The sequence below is a fragment of the Taudactylus pleione genome, unplaced genomic scaffold, assembly GCF_031769625.1.
Source record: "Taudactylus pleione unplaced genomic scaffold, aTauple2 ptg000179l, whole genome shotgun sequence".
Taxonomy (NCBI): Eukaryota; Metazoa; Chordata; class Amphibia; order Anura; family Myobatrachidae; genus Taudactylus; species Taudactylus pleione.
In genome coordinates, this window is record NW_028284581.1 from 19,347,831 (window position 1) to 19,362,572 (window position 14,742).

Sequence of the window (14,742 nt, forward strand, 5' to 3'; positions counted from 1 at the left end):
TGCGATGAGACCTTTGTGGTAGGGTCTCGTGGCCACAAGCCCCAGAGAGCTTTCAGTTGAAACAGAGCCGAAAGCTCTCCCACTCACATCACTTGTGATGTCAGTGGGGCCGCCCGCAGACGGTAGGCATTCTCATGGGAACGCCTCCATCTGGGCAGCCACCCCCCCAGCCCGCCCAACAAAGGGCGCGTGCTGTCACTCAACATCGTCAGCACACCCCCTTTGGTACGAGACCCGGAGCGACAGATTGCCCGTCACTATCCGGGTCTCGCGCATGCGCATGACGGAGCCAGCTCTGTCGTGCGCATGCGCTCTGGGCCACCATCGACCCGGTTGCGAGTACTCAGCGCTTGTGACCGGGTCTGAATCAGGCCCACAATTCCCTGGATTTGTTGGCTATTTCTAAAATCGATGAAGGATTTTTATTCATTTGTATGTGAAATTGCTAAAAATTGCTATATAAAAATGTTTTCTAAAGCCGATTATGTTAAAAAAAATCGGTTAATTCTTAAAATTGAATGTTCTGAAATAGGTTTTTTTTTTCTGGATTTTTCATTTATTGAAAATACAGTACAACTTTTGGCCTAACAGATCTGTTCATATTTACAGGTAAAGTTTATACTATAAGTCATAATACTGTATACAGCATCTATCGTTTCTTTAATGACACAGGCAGTTTACGTGTTGGAATCATCACTCCAGAGAAAATGGCCTTCACTGGTTCATTATCAGTGGCGCATATATGAAAATCCTTTATTACCTAAAATACACATAAGTAAAACATTTATGAATGAAAACCTTGACCTACTTGCAAATATAAACAGTTAAATCATAATTCATTAGTAATATTATGTTTTGAGTATGTTCTACACGCATTTGTGCAGACAGTAGAAAGATACTTTGTAAGCATCTGAGGATTCAGGGATGTAGCCAAACCAGACCTACTGTACTGTGTATACTGCATCAGAAGAAATATTTATGCCTACAGTTAGTAACAGTATTGTACCTTACTACAATTATTTATGTGGTTAGTTTCCACAAAAGTGAGAATTTTAGTCAAAAATAATAAAATTATAAAAATATATAAAAGGCAGGTGGTAAAATATACAACACAATATTATAAAGCATTAGTTGTAGAAAAAAAAGAAAGAAAAAAAATCCATGCACAAAGAGTGATTAAATATATAACTATATTTACTAAGCCTTGGATGGAAATAAGTGAATGGAGATAAAGTTCCAGCCAATCAGCTCCTAACTGCCATATAACAGGCTGTGTTTGAAAAATGACAGGAGTTGGTTGATTGGTGCTTTATCTCCGTCCACTTTATCTCCATCCAAGGCTTAGTAAATAAACCCATCATTTCAAAATATATGTGCCAATTCTAAGTAAAAACAATTCCCAAGCTATACTTGAACATGTTATTACTTGTTAGAACACTATATTGTGTGCATTTTTTTTATAAAAATATAAATGTAAAGGTGGGCAATGTTTCTATAATGTTATAATATATATAATTATATATATGTTCATTTATATGACTTTGCCTCTGCATGTAATTACATATACATTTTCATACTCTACTTGATTCAACATTATTATTAGCTTTTTAAATAATGAAAACAAAGTAATTTTACCGAACACAGAGTCAACCGAAGCTGTAATTCTGCCAAACGTTGCCCTACACACATTCTTTTTCCAATGCCAAAAGGAGTGCTTGCAAAAGGGTTAACTGTGGTTCTTGGTTTCATCCATCTTTCAGGCCTGTAGACTTGAGCATCAGGAAAGTAATCATCATTCCAAGCCATTGCATGGAAGTTAATCATTGCAATGGTCTATGCAAGACAAGAAAATAGTTAAAAAAAAATTCTTATAAAATTATTTATACAATCAAGTACATGATGGGTAAATAAAGCTAAACCATATGTGCCTGCTACTGTTATTTGCAAAATGTGTGCAATTTATGCTAATAAAAGCTTGCAAAGTAACATATACGGAGCTAAAAAATTTTCAGCAGTGCACCAAATTTACAGCAAGTGAAAAAGTCGTTTATTTGTATCTATATGCAGACATTTTATTGCACACCCACAACTGCCCAGGGCCTCATGACTCTAGGGGCCTTCAAGCAGGGCTTGCTTGAAGGCTCCTAGAGTCAGCCAGCCTACAGTATAAGGTAAAAGGGATCGGGAAGGGAGTACTGCCTATGCGTATACTGTATATGCATGTGTACTGTATAACTGGGCGACTACTGTATGAATGTTTAAATATGTGTGACTGTATATATGTATGTGTATAGGTTTGTGACTGTCGGTATGTGTGCATGTGTGTAACTATATATATATATATATATATATATATATATATATATGTGTGTGTATGTCACTGCATGTATGTGTATACTGTAGGTTCAGTACTGTATGTATGTGTGCAATTGTACGACTGTATAGGAGTATGTGTATGACTGTATATATGTTTATGTGTTTGACTATGTATATATATATATATATATATATATATATATATATATATATTAGGGATGTGCAGGCTCGGATAGGTTCGAGTTTGCACGTGGAGTTCGGATTTTTCCCTCCAAAAAAACGGAACTCAGAACGAGGCAAAACGTCATCTTACATGGACGAACATCATCATTCCTGGTCTTTTGTCCAGGAATGATGATGTTCGTCCATGTAAGGTGACGTTTTGCCTCGTTCTGAGTTCCGTTTTTTTGGAGGGAAAAATCCGAACTCCACGTGCAAACTCGAACCTATCCGAGCCTGCACATCCCTAATATATATATATATATATATATATATATATATATACAGTATATATATATACACAGTATATATATATATATATATATATATATACAGTATATGTGTGTGTGTCACCGCATGTATGTGTATACTGTACGGTACTGTATGTATGTATGCAATTGTATGACTGTATGTGAGTATGTGTAAGTGTATACTGTATGTGACTGTACGTATGTATGCATATACTGTAAGTGTTTGACTGTATTTATGTGCAGGGCCGGATTAACAATGGGGCCTGGTTGCAGCTGCTGATAAGGAGGGATCATGGTGTCCATATCCTATATCTTGAACTTCAGTGCAGTGCCTCTGAAAAAGGTATGCTCCACTCCCTGTGAGTGCACCACTAATGAGCAAAGATTTTAATAATATACGGAGTTGCTGCATCATATGGGAGTGTTATGGAAGTGTGGGAGTCAATGAAAGTGGTTCTGTACACAGATGCTTAATCACTCACATTGGAGGACATACTCAAACAGGGCTGGTGCAAGTTTTGATGGTGCAACCTATCGCATCGTCTAAAGATGCACCAAGCATGATTACCGCATCTGAAGAAGCGCAAAGTGGGCGACTCAGTCCTTGCACATTCGGGCACATAGCTTTACACCAGTGAAGGTCTTTGTAGCAGCATTAGCATAAAGTCGTATAGAGTATGCACCTGCTGCAATAGATGCACACACAGCCATTGCCGTGTCCGACTCAAAATCAGGCCAAGGTCCATTGTCTATTAGTTTAACCATCAGTAGCAGTGCTATGTATGCCTTATTCTCAAGGAAGACTACATTGGAAATAGACCTGTATTATCAAGTTCTCCACGGAGCGCTGTTTGATTACTGCAGCTGCTTCTAACACCTGCACATTTCAACAAGCTGCTATATAATACCTTAAAAAAAACCACAATGTGTTAATCCAGCAGGGCTGAATTCTAATGCCTAATTTCCTCTAAATAATCTTTCCACTTTATATCATTGTTATTTAATTCACTGCATCGTAATGCTAGAATTATGCTTCAGTGGAAAATCACAGTCAGATCATAAGCTGGATATATCAATTGATAACTTTAAAACAAAAGTTTATTTTCAGTAGGGGTGTGCACCGGCCACTTTTCGTGTTTTGTGTTTTGGTTTTGGATCTGGATCTTTCTTCGTGTTTTGGATCTGGATTGGTTTTGCCAAAACCACCCTTCCGTGTTTTGGGTTCTGGGTTTTGTGTTTTTGATCTGTATTTTTTTGAAAAAAAGCATAAAAACAGCTAAAATCACAGAATTTGTAGGTTTTTCGGCTCCTATGCTATTATTAACCTCAATAACCTTAATTTCCACTCATTTCCAGTCTATTCTGAACACCTCACACCTCACAATAGTGTTTTTATGTCCAAAAGGTTGCACCGAGGTAGCTGGATGACTATGCTAAGCGACACGAGTGGGCGGCACAAACACGTGACCCATCTAGGCGTGAAACTGCAGTGGCAGACAGGATGGCAGTTTGAAAAACTAGGCCCCAAACTGTACATAATGCAAAGAAAAAAAAGAGGTGCAAGATGGAATTGTCCTTGGGCCCTCCCACCCACCCTTATGTTGTATAAACAGGACATGCACACTTTAACAAACCAATCATTTCAGCGTCAGGGTCTGCCACACAACTGTGGCTGAAATGATTGGTTCGTTTGGGCCCCCACAAAACAAGCTGGCAATTAATCTGTCCCTGCACAAACTGGCTCTACGGAGGCAAGATGTCTTCCTCATCCTCCTCATCCACCGATTCCTCACCCTCTTCAGTGTGTACATACTCATCCTCACAGAGTATTAATTTGTCCCCGCTGGAACCACAGGTCCCTCTGTACGTTCTGGAGGCTGGTCTCCCTGGAAGAGTTGATAATTCATTTTATGAACATCATCTTCTCCACATTTTGTGGAAGCAACCTCCTACGCCTTACATTGACAAGGTTCCCGGCTGCACTAAACACTCTTTCGGAGTACACACTGGAGGGGGGGCAACTCAGGTAAAATAGAGCCAGTTTGTACAGGGACCTCCAAATTGCTTCTTTTTCCTGCCAGTACAGGTACGGACTGTCTGACATGCCTACTTGGATCCTGTCACCGATGTAATCCTTTAACAGACAGACGCACGCTTGTCGCTGCTGCTTTGAGGATGCAAGTGCGGCTACAGCCCACACAATTCACAAAGACAGAAAAAAAAAAAAGAATATTTTTATTGTTTGTGGAGCGCACTTTGAGGGTTACACCACCCTTTAACAGACAGACGCACGCTTGTCGCTGCTGCTTTGAGGATGCAAGTGCGGCTACAGCCCACACAATTCTCAAAGACAGAAAAAAGAAGAAGAATATTTTTATTGTTTGTGTAGCACACTTTGAGGGTGTCACCACCCTTTAACAGACAGACGCACGCTTGTCGCTGCTGCTTTAAGGATGCAGGTGCGGCTACAGCCAACACATTTCACAAAGACCGAAAAAAAAAGAACAATATTTTTATTGTTTGTGTAGCACACTTTGAGGGTGTCACCACCCTTTAACAGACAGACGCACGCTTGTCGCTGCTGCTTTGAGGATGCAAGTGCGGCTCCAGCCCACACAATTCACAAAGAGAAAAAAGAAGAAGAATATTTTTATTGTTTGTGTAGCACACTTTGAGGGTGTCACCACCCTTTAACAGACAGACGCACGCTTGTCGCTGCTGCTTTGAGGATGCAGGTGGAATCTAGAAGGGATTTGGAACCGGAGACACACTACCTCCATCAATTGTCTAAATCCCACTGCACTAATGGCGGATACCGGACGCACGTCTAACACCAACATAGCAGTCAAGGCCTCAGTTATACGTTTTGCTTCAGGATGACTGCTGTCGTACTTCATCCTCATCGCTAGGGACTGTTGGAGGGTCAATTGTTTAGTAAAAGTAGTGATGTTCCTACTTCCTCTCTGGGATGATGAACTACTCCCAGCAGCAGCAATAGCACTAGGAGGAAGTGGTTCTTGATCTTTCCCTATTTTATTTTTATCAGAGAAAGTTTGGTCCTCCATTTATGTTATATTGATATATACGTGTGGCTAAAACGCACACAAACACAGAAAATATTTTTTTATTTTTGCTGGAGAGTAGTGCACTTTGTGGGTTACACAACCCTTTAAGAAATGAGCCAGCCGGCTCTTTACTTATGGGACACAGGCGCACGCTTGGCGCTGCTCCTTTGTTGATGCACGTGCAGCCACAGTGCACACAAGTCACAAACACAGAAAATATTTTTTTTTTGGTTTGGAGTGTACTTTGGGGGTTACAGCACCCTTTAACGGTCAAGCCAGCTGGCCCTTTACTTATGACACAGGCGCACGCTTGGCACTACTTTGTTGATGCACGTGCGGCTACTGCGCACACAATTCACAAACACAGAAAATAATTTTTTTTTTGGTTTGGACTGGAGTGTACTTTGGGGGTTACAGCACCCTTTAACGGTCAAGCCAGCCGGCCCTTTACTTATGACACAGGCGCACGCTTGGCACTACTTTGTTGATGCATGTGCTGCTACTGCGCACACAATTCACAAACACAGAAAATAATTTTTTTTTTGGTCTGGACTGGAGTGTACTTTGGGGGTTACAGCACCCTTTAACGGTCAAGCCAGCCGGCCCTTTACTTATGACACAGGCGCACGCTTGGCACTACTTTGTTGATGCACTTTCGGCTACTGCGCACACAATTCACAAACACACAAAAAATATTATTTTTTTAGCACTTGGGGGGAGCACCCCTGATGGACAGAGCACCCCCTGGACAACACTACAGCACCCCTTTAGGACTGGGACACTGCACAGGACTTTGGAGTGGACACAGCCCCTATGGAGAACTGACTGCACAAAACAATCAAGCCAGCCCCTATGGACTTTGAAGTAGTGGACACAGCGCCTATTAACAACAGCAGCACAGCACAACACAGCCAGCCCCTATGGACTTTGAAGTAGTGGACAACAGCAGCACAGCGCAGCACAGCACAGCACAACACTACTCTGCACTACACTACACTACACAGCCCAGCCAGCCCTAACTCCCACCCTCCCTCTTCACTGTCCACAGCCGAGTGAGAAAATGGCACCGACGCAGGTACCTTATATAGGATCCAAAACCCGCGAGACTCGGAAGGCGGGATGATGACGTTTTGCCTCGATTTCAGATCCGAGTCAGGCGGGAAAAGTCGAGCCTGACTCGGATCTGCCTCGGATCGGGGGGGCTCGGGGGGATTCGGATTTCAGAAATCCGAACCCGCTCACCCCTAATTTTCAGATTCAAAGACTAGAATAATACTTCAATGGAAAAACACAATCAGGTGGAAAAAATGGATATATCAATCAATACTTTTAAGCAAACATTTTCTTTCCAGATCCAAAGTCAAAAAATAATGTTCCAATATAATCCAAGGAGCATATAAAAAAAATAGCAATAATTTAAAAAAATTCTTTATTAAAACAAGAGAGGCGGGGGCTGACCTCTCTCAGCCAATGAACGGTCGGATATGACTCTACAACCATCCTGGTTGTTACCTTTTGCGTGGATCGGGATTTTTGTTTTTGTGTTCTAAGAAGACCTTGGATGCCTACTTTGGACAAGGGGACCAGTCCTGGTAATGTAGGTGAGTATGTGTATGTGTGTGTGTGTGTGTGTATGTATGTAATAAAACTATACTTTCACGGTGTGTGTGTCTTGTGTTTTTTTAGACATTTCTTTACAGGTGAACTACAGGTACCAGCGGGCCCTTAATATCCCGCATGCTGGTACTTGTGGTTCTCCAAATACCAGCATGCGGGGGAGGATTGCTGGGGCTTGGGATTCAGAGATGGATGCAATGGCGATTTTTACACATATAGAACGATTGCCCATGCATATAAGATGAGACTATTTTGCGATTATGCATGCACAGAGAACCCTTTCACAAAGTGAGTGACAGATAGTCAGCGTTTGGGGAAGGTAACGGGGGGTGGTCAAAAAAACTGCAGATGTGTCTTACCATTACAAGGGCGTGCATAAATAAGCCATTGCAATTACATACGCAGCATGACAGCCCTCTGCGTGTCAGGAGAGCTGCAGTGTTTGTGGCTGTTCAGACCTGCCACAAAACAAAGATGGCTGCTCGACGTGCATCGATGTTACCGATATTAATGCAGGTAAGAGACATCGGACACAGATGAGTAGGCAGCGGTGGGCGTCCTCATGCTCTGGTAAGCTTTGAAACTATTAACATATTTTCACAGCTGCATTCTGTGCGAAATCGCAGCTGTGATCGCATTAGTGTTAATCTCTGATTCAGGCCAAGTGTGTACACCTATATGCGGGTGTCTACGGGTCATTGTTCCATCTGCTGTGCTGCTAAATGCAGCATGGGACAACACATCACGCCATTATCCACTGCAATGTGTATGGACACAATGTATTGTGCCATCGCACATTGTGCTGACACTGGGTACACACATCATGTAGTGCCCCTTCTGGACTGGTGCCTACTGTTTCTGGTATTTATGTTACTGCCTTTCAACTTCAGCGATGGACCCACAATCAGAGGTGGCTAGTAAGTGCTCGTGATTATCAGTGTGTATCTACACCAGCCCTCAGTCATCAGCAATTGATAGAGCTTTGACAGATGCAGCTCTGTGGTGGCCTGCATATTACTATTACACAAATATGACCTTGCATATTAGACTGTCCTCATTCCACCTCTCCAGTCGACAGTGGGTAATTGTCAGATTCAAGAAATTTGCATATGCTTATAGGCATGCAGCCTGTGCATGTGAAAAACCAATTTGTGCTAACTGGTGTAGTCCCATTAACTGCAGTTCAGCATGCATGTTCATTATTCTGGTTTTATTTCTTACAATTCTTATGAAAATTGGTGTTACAATAATAAACCATACAATAAATGGAAACCATACAATAAATTAAATAAAATAGAGTAATAGAGTAATACTTACACCCTGAGGAATCAAATATCCTCCAAGGTTTGTGTCTTCTTCTAATGTACGACTTGTAAAAGGCACCGTAGGAGTTAGTCTAAAACAAGAACATATAGTACATGATAACCATGAATAAATCATAACAGAAATTCTTTAACATTTTTATATTTCTACAATCAGTAATTGCTGTTGTTATAATATATTGTAACTTATATATAAACTATAATTTAAGAAAATGGCATATTCAGTACAACTGAAACTTAACACAACATCTCAATGTTAATGAATGCAGCACTATCAGCTAATGGAGTCAATAAACAACCAGCAATCGGAAGTGGCTAAATAGTGCCACCGGAGCCATTATCATCATCAAATACAGTATCTTTACACCAAAAATTTAGTATCTACAAAATATTTGCCTATAAGAAACATATCAGGAGATGTGTCCAAGTTTAATTAGGTCCCATTTTCAATAGATTCTCTATACCCCCATTCCAATTTTCCAGTGCACCACAAAAATAATAGCAGAACACAGGCTTCTGTTGACCCTGTGCAATAACATAACTGAGCAATATGGCCCAAATTGTGCTTTCACAGTGTTTTTGTAAGAAAAGGCCCTTATGTGTGGGGTGGCATTTCAGGGCTCTCCGCAAAATATTGCTATGGGAACCTGGCGATGCTATGTGTGTATTAATGATCATATAAAAGACACAATCACACTGGGCCTCATTTAGAATAGAATGTAAGTTCATTCAGAGGCGGATCCAGGACGGGGTCATCAGGGTGATCACCCCCATAACATATTTAGCTTGGCCAAGGGTTAAAGTGGGCAGGAACGGGGTGGAACTGAGTTCCGTCACCTCTAATGGTAGAGGTGATGGAACTCAGGGCCTGATTCAGAGCCGGACGCTATTTGTGCTCGCTCGTTCAGAAAAAGGGTCCGGCTATTTAAATTGAGCGCTCGCTCTTTGCGGTCTGTTGACGCCTCTTTGTCTGAGCGAGCGAACGAAACATGCGCTTGCTATTTTGTAAAGACGCCCCCTGGTCGCTCGCATCATACGTCATCTCCGCTATTTATTTGATTAATCAAGTACATCGAAAGGCGTCTGAACTGCTCGCAGTGCTTGTAGTTGGATTTTCCTACCGCAATCATGCGAACAGTTCAGGCTAAGAAACAACCAAGTGACGTGGTCGATGACGCTGCTTTGTTAATTATGCACACCCTTAAAATGCCCGTTTTGACCGTTTGGCACGCCTGTGTTCGGATCTCCACTCCCCGTTTTCAAGCACCTTCCCCTGTTACCACCCACAAACGCCTCATCCTGTCACTCAAATTAGCAGGCACTCGCAATTTTGCGAACACACGTTTTCCGACCGCACTGACTGGTTGGCGCATGCGCATTACGACCCATACGCATGCGCAGATGTGCGAACATCGCTCGGAGCAAACGAGGGGCCCCTTACGAGCGGCTCTGAATCAGGCCCTCAGTTCCACCTCCACCAAGTCCCTGCACAGATGTCCCAAAGACAGAGAGCCACTCACTGTCTGCCTAGGGAGGCTCAATTTCTTCAGAACAAACAGCATATAGGTAAGGAATGAATCAAGTAAGGGCAATACATAGAGGTTGCAAAAAAACATTGGGCATCCAAGTGACATAGACTAATTTGTGGGGAACACATAAAAAACAGTTTTCCCACTTGTTTTGGCCTGTCAGACCTTCATGGTGGGGGGGGGGTGGAGTAGGCAGAGATGAGTTCCACCACCTCTACAGGACCACTATAAGCCTTGAGCTTGGCCATAGTCACTTCAGGCATCTGTGAGCTCCCTCTCCTCCTCGGTGCCTCATCTTCCTGAGGCCAAGCTTTAAGCTGGCTCCATTTATTGCTCACTGCATATTGTGCCAATAAGTGAGGAGGAGGAGGAACCATCTGAGATCTCAGTGCCAGGAAGAAGATGAAGTGACTATAGAAAGGTGTGTATGTTATGGGGTGGGAGCGATTGCCCTGATCGCAGACCCCCTCACCCCACCCTTATATCCATGGTCATCTGTGAGTGGTAAATAAATGTGTTTCCAAATGAATACATAAATAGATTTTGAGCATATCTTAGACTTACAGCACTGTACGTCTGGAGAAGTTGTACATGAGTAGTGAAGTGTTAGTTGAGAAAAGTAAGGTTCTGTACATGTAGGTGTAGCAGCCCCTATGTCACCAGCGTATTGGCTGCATATTGACTCCAACATCTGATAGTACCCCATTCATTAGTGTCATCACTACAATATGTCAAGTTGCAGTCAGGTATTTGGAACTCTTATTTGTCAATAAAATTCCCACATAATTCATAAAGCTGTGAATGTGCGGTTGTTTGTATTTACGCGTACTAACATTTTAAATAGGAAATGCTACTTTTGCATATATTATTGGTACTGTTGAAACCCTATTTTTTTCTTTTGCGTATGACACTCGTTACATTATATTGTGTATAGATAAATATAGAAATGCCACATTTGCATTTATACATATGATGTAAGTTGGATGTAGGACTACTGCTTTAGCTTTAGTTGGACTTATTTTGAGATACTGTATGTGTAACTAAACAATGTTATACACATCAGTAATATAAAACAAGTTAATATTAAGAAAAATTATAATACAGTAGTAAAAATAACATTAATTATAACCTCATAGATTCCTTAATACATGACTTCAAATATGGCATATTCTGCAAATGGTAAGCAGTTGCTGACTGTGTTGGTGACAAAGCATTCTGGATTTCCTCTAGAAGTTTTTCCTGCACATCACTGTGTCTTGAAAGATGAAATATCAACCACAATAAAGAATTTGCTGTCTGTAAGCAAGAAATTCAGTTAGAATTCTAGATAAGCTAATGATAGCATTACACAAAAGTATGTACTTTACATCAGAAATCACCTGTATATCAGCGTCTGAGCAATGATCCCTATCATGAGTTTACGCAGTTGTGAGGTGAAATCTGGTGGTGTTGAACAGCCAACTTCAACTCTGCATGCAACTGGGTGCATCCATGCATCCCACCAATATAAAGGCATCACTATCTTCCTACAGAGCATGCACAGTACAGTGACGTTACCCTGTGCATTCCAACACCAGGGAAAAACTACCCTATCTATTTACAGACATGCACATCAGAGCATCACAGCGGATGACATATCACATGGAATGCATTCAAAGGGTGAAAGCAGACACCCAAAATTACACTGCAAAGAGGGCACCATCGATAATATAGTTGTGCGACAAAAATTCTATAGCATTTAAAGTAATATATATATATATATATACACACACTATATATATATATATATATATATATATATATGTACATCTAAACTATATATATATTACAGTGCTAACTGTCAAATGTGCACACAGCAGGGCCACCAATAAGTTATAACCACTGCACATAGCACTGTATATATGTATATATATATATATATATATATATATATATATATATATATCTCCATGGAATCAAGTCACACTCACAAACTTCAATTATTACAATTGCTGGGGTGCGTAGTCTCGGGCATCACAGTAGAGCCCATCCATAGTCAGCTATAGTATATTCAAAACAATGAGAGAGCACTCACCAGTCTTCTTAGTACAGGCAAAAGCAGCTTTTTTATTTACTCACATCACAATGAAAGAATGTCAACATTTTGGACCATATCTGGCCTTTTGTCAAGACCCAGACAGACCAGAGACCAAAGTGTATAAGAAGCCAGCTCCACAACCTGCCCGACAGGGCCTATAAATATCTGAGGCATCCCACATAGACACAACCCCCAATAAACACCAGGAAGTAGGACACATGTACCAAGTTATATTTCATCATTCTTAAATCTCCAAATACACATTAGTAAGGTACCCAGCTATTTGCCAGTAATACATATTTTAGACAAATATAGTCATATAACAATCTGAGTGTTCAGATCCTAAAAACAAATGTTCCATCTAATAGTGTGCGTCCCAACACTGTGGTGCGCAACACCAGAACTCAATGATCCCTCAATGGCAATCAGTCATATCAACACCTTACCAGGTGCTAAGAAACACTCACATGTTCCCTGTGCCACAAACACATAATCTGTTGTATAGGCGACATAGTGCTGTAGGAATGTTATTCTCAGATAGTGGGTGTTTGAAAAGTCAACCAGTGATCATAGCCAGGCATTTGATGCACCCTGTGCACTTGAAGCAACCCTTTTGTGAACTTCTTAACCATGTAGATCCTTGCCTGGTCTGAAAGTTCAACATGGGTCTCATTATGCTATCACGTAGGTTAGGACCCCTCTTATATAAACCTTTTATTTTCCATCTTTAATTTAGGATCTCTTCTCAAAATATCCCAATGTTTGAAGACTTTTTTGTAAAAGAGAGAGGGATTGGTGTAGATAGTGGTAGTCACTACCATCCTGTCATCTTTAGGGGTCTATTTACTAAGCAGTGTTAGGAGAAGTGAAAAGTGAAGAGTGAAAAGTGATAAGGTGCCAGCCTATCATCTCCCAACTGTCATTTTTCAAACACAGCCTGTGAGATGGCAGTTAGAAGCTGATTCGCTGGCACCTTATCACTGTTCACTCTTCACTTTTCCTAACACTGCTTAGTAAGTAGACCTCTAGAGTCTCCAAACCAAAAATCTATCACTGCTGCAGGACTGTATCCCAGCAAAGATAGGCTCAGGACACAGGATCTAAGTACTTGTTTTTGGCCTGGCTTATTATCAGATTCTGTTAATGCTAAGTAATTATGCAGCCTCTGGTCTACAATGTAAAGATCAGCCATGTGAATGTGTATTGGGCTTTGATAGTAGGGGAGTCATTCTAAAGGGAGTGAAGATAGTGTTAGTCCTGTCTTTGATCCTAGTTGTTAATTACTGCAGAAGGGTTGTATGAGTGAGATGAGCAAATAGCAGCTGATTTGTACAAGATTGTAACATATGATTGTCCTCCTGCTCATCCCTCTCCACATATTAAATATCCACAGTTTTATTTAGGTCCATGGGATGAACCAATAGCATGGAGGCGGAAAAGGAGACCACCTTCAGCTTACAATTCAACTTTAATTATTGGCTAATTTTACTATTGCTATTTATCATTAGCATATATATATATATATATATATATATATATATATAATATCAAATTGTGAATACTAATAAACTTACAGTTTCTACTCCTCCAATCTGGAGATCAGTAAGAAGACCCGGCAGCTGTTTCTTTGTGAGCAGTTGATCAGAGCAGATTGCAGTAAGTAAGTCATCCTTTTTAGCAGTGGTGGAATTAAGACGCTTATCAATATATTTTTTTGCTGATGCAATTAAAAAAAGATAAAAGGAAAGAAATAAAAACATAAATGTGCAGCAAAGTAAGGGGCACAGGTATAAATTGGTCCAAGCAGAAAACAGTATATTATGGATTACAGACAAAGGTCCGGATTCGGTGGCAAACAGGATAGGCGGTGTCACAGAAAATGGTTTGGTCCAGACTTCACAGAGGATAGTCAAGGGCATCAAAAAAAGTCAGTCACTAGGTAACAGACAGGATACAGAACACCACAAGGCTGGAGCATGGAAACACGAACAGTTTTGTACAGTATGTTTATCCTGCACGGCATTGCATACATTTGTGGAGCTTAAAATAGAAAAGTTAATTATAATAATAAAAATAATAATTGAGTGAGAAATCTATAACAAAGCACTCCGCTATCCACTCATCCCATCTATTATTCTTTACTAGTGCAAGCTGCAGTGTCTGCATATTCTAGCCAAGGTTATAATACTGAACCTGTATTAAGCATCTAAATGATTTCAAGATTCGACTTATATCAGGCTATGGGGTCTATTAACTAAGTAGTGTTAGGAGACAGAGTGAAAAGTGATAAGGTGCCAGCCAATCAGCTCCCAACTGCCATTTTTTAAACACAGCCTGTGAGATGGC

The 14,742-nt window shown here is 40.9% G+C and overlaps 1 protein-coding gene across 1 annotated transcript in view; it reads right to left on the reverse strand.

Moving 5' to 3' along the window:
- Positions 1–649: 649 nt before the first annotated feature.
- Positions 650–14,742, reverse strand: part of LOC148519942 (1,25-dihydroxyvitamin D(3) 24-hydroxylase, mitochondrial-like) — a 30,871-nt gene continuing 16,778 nt past the window's right edge. The window contains exons 7-11 of the mRNA XM_088475973.1: positions 13,971–14,113; positions 11,449–11,615; positions 8,786–8,864; positions 1,636–1,833; positions 650–760 (exon numbers count right to left, since the gene is read on the reverse strand). Coding sequence (XP_088332099.1) covers positions 650–760; positions 1,636–1,833; positions 8,786–8,864; positions 11,449–11,615; positions 13,971–14,113 — 698 coding nt within the window. The remainder of the gene's footprint in view (positions 761–1,635; positions 1,834–8,785; positions 8,865–11,448; positions 11,616–13,970; positions 14,114–14,742) is intronic.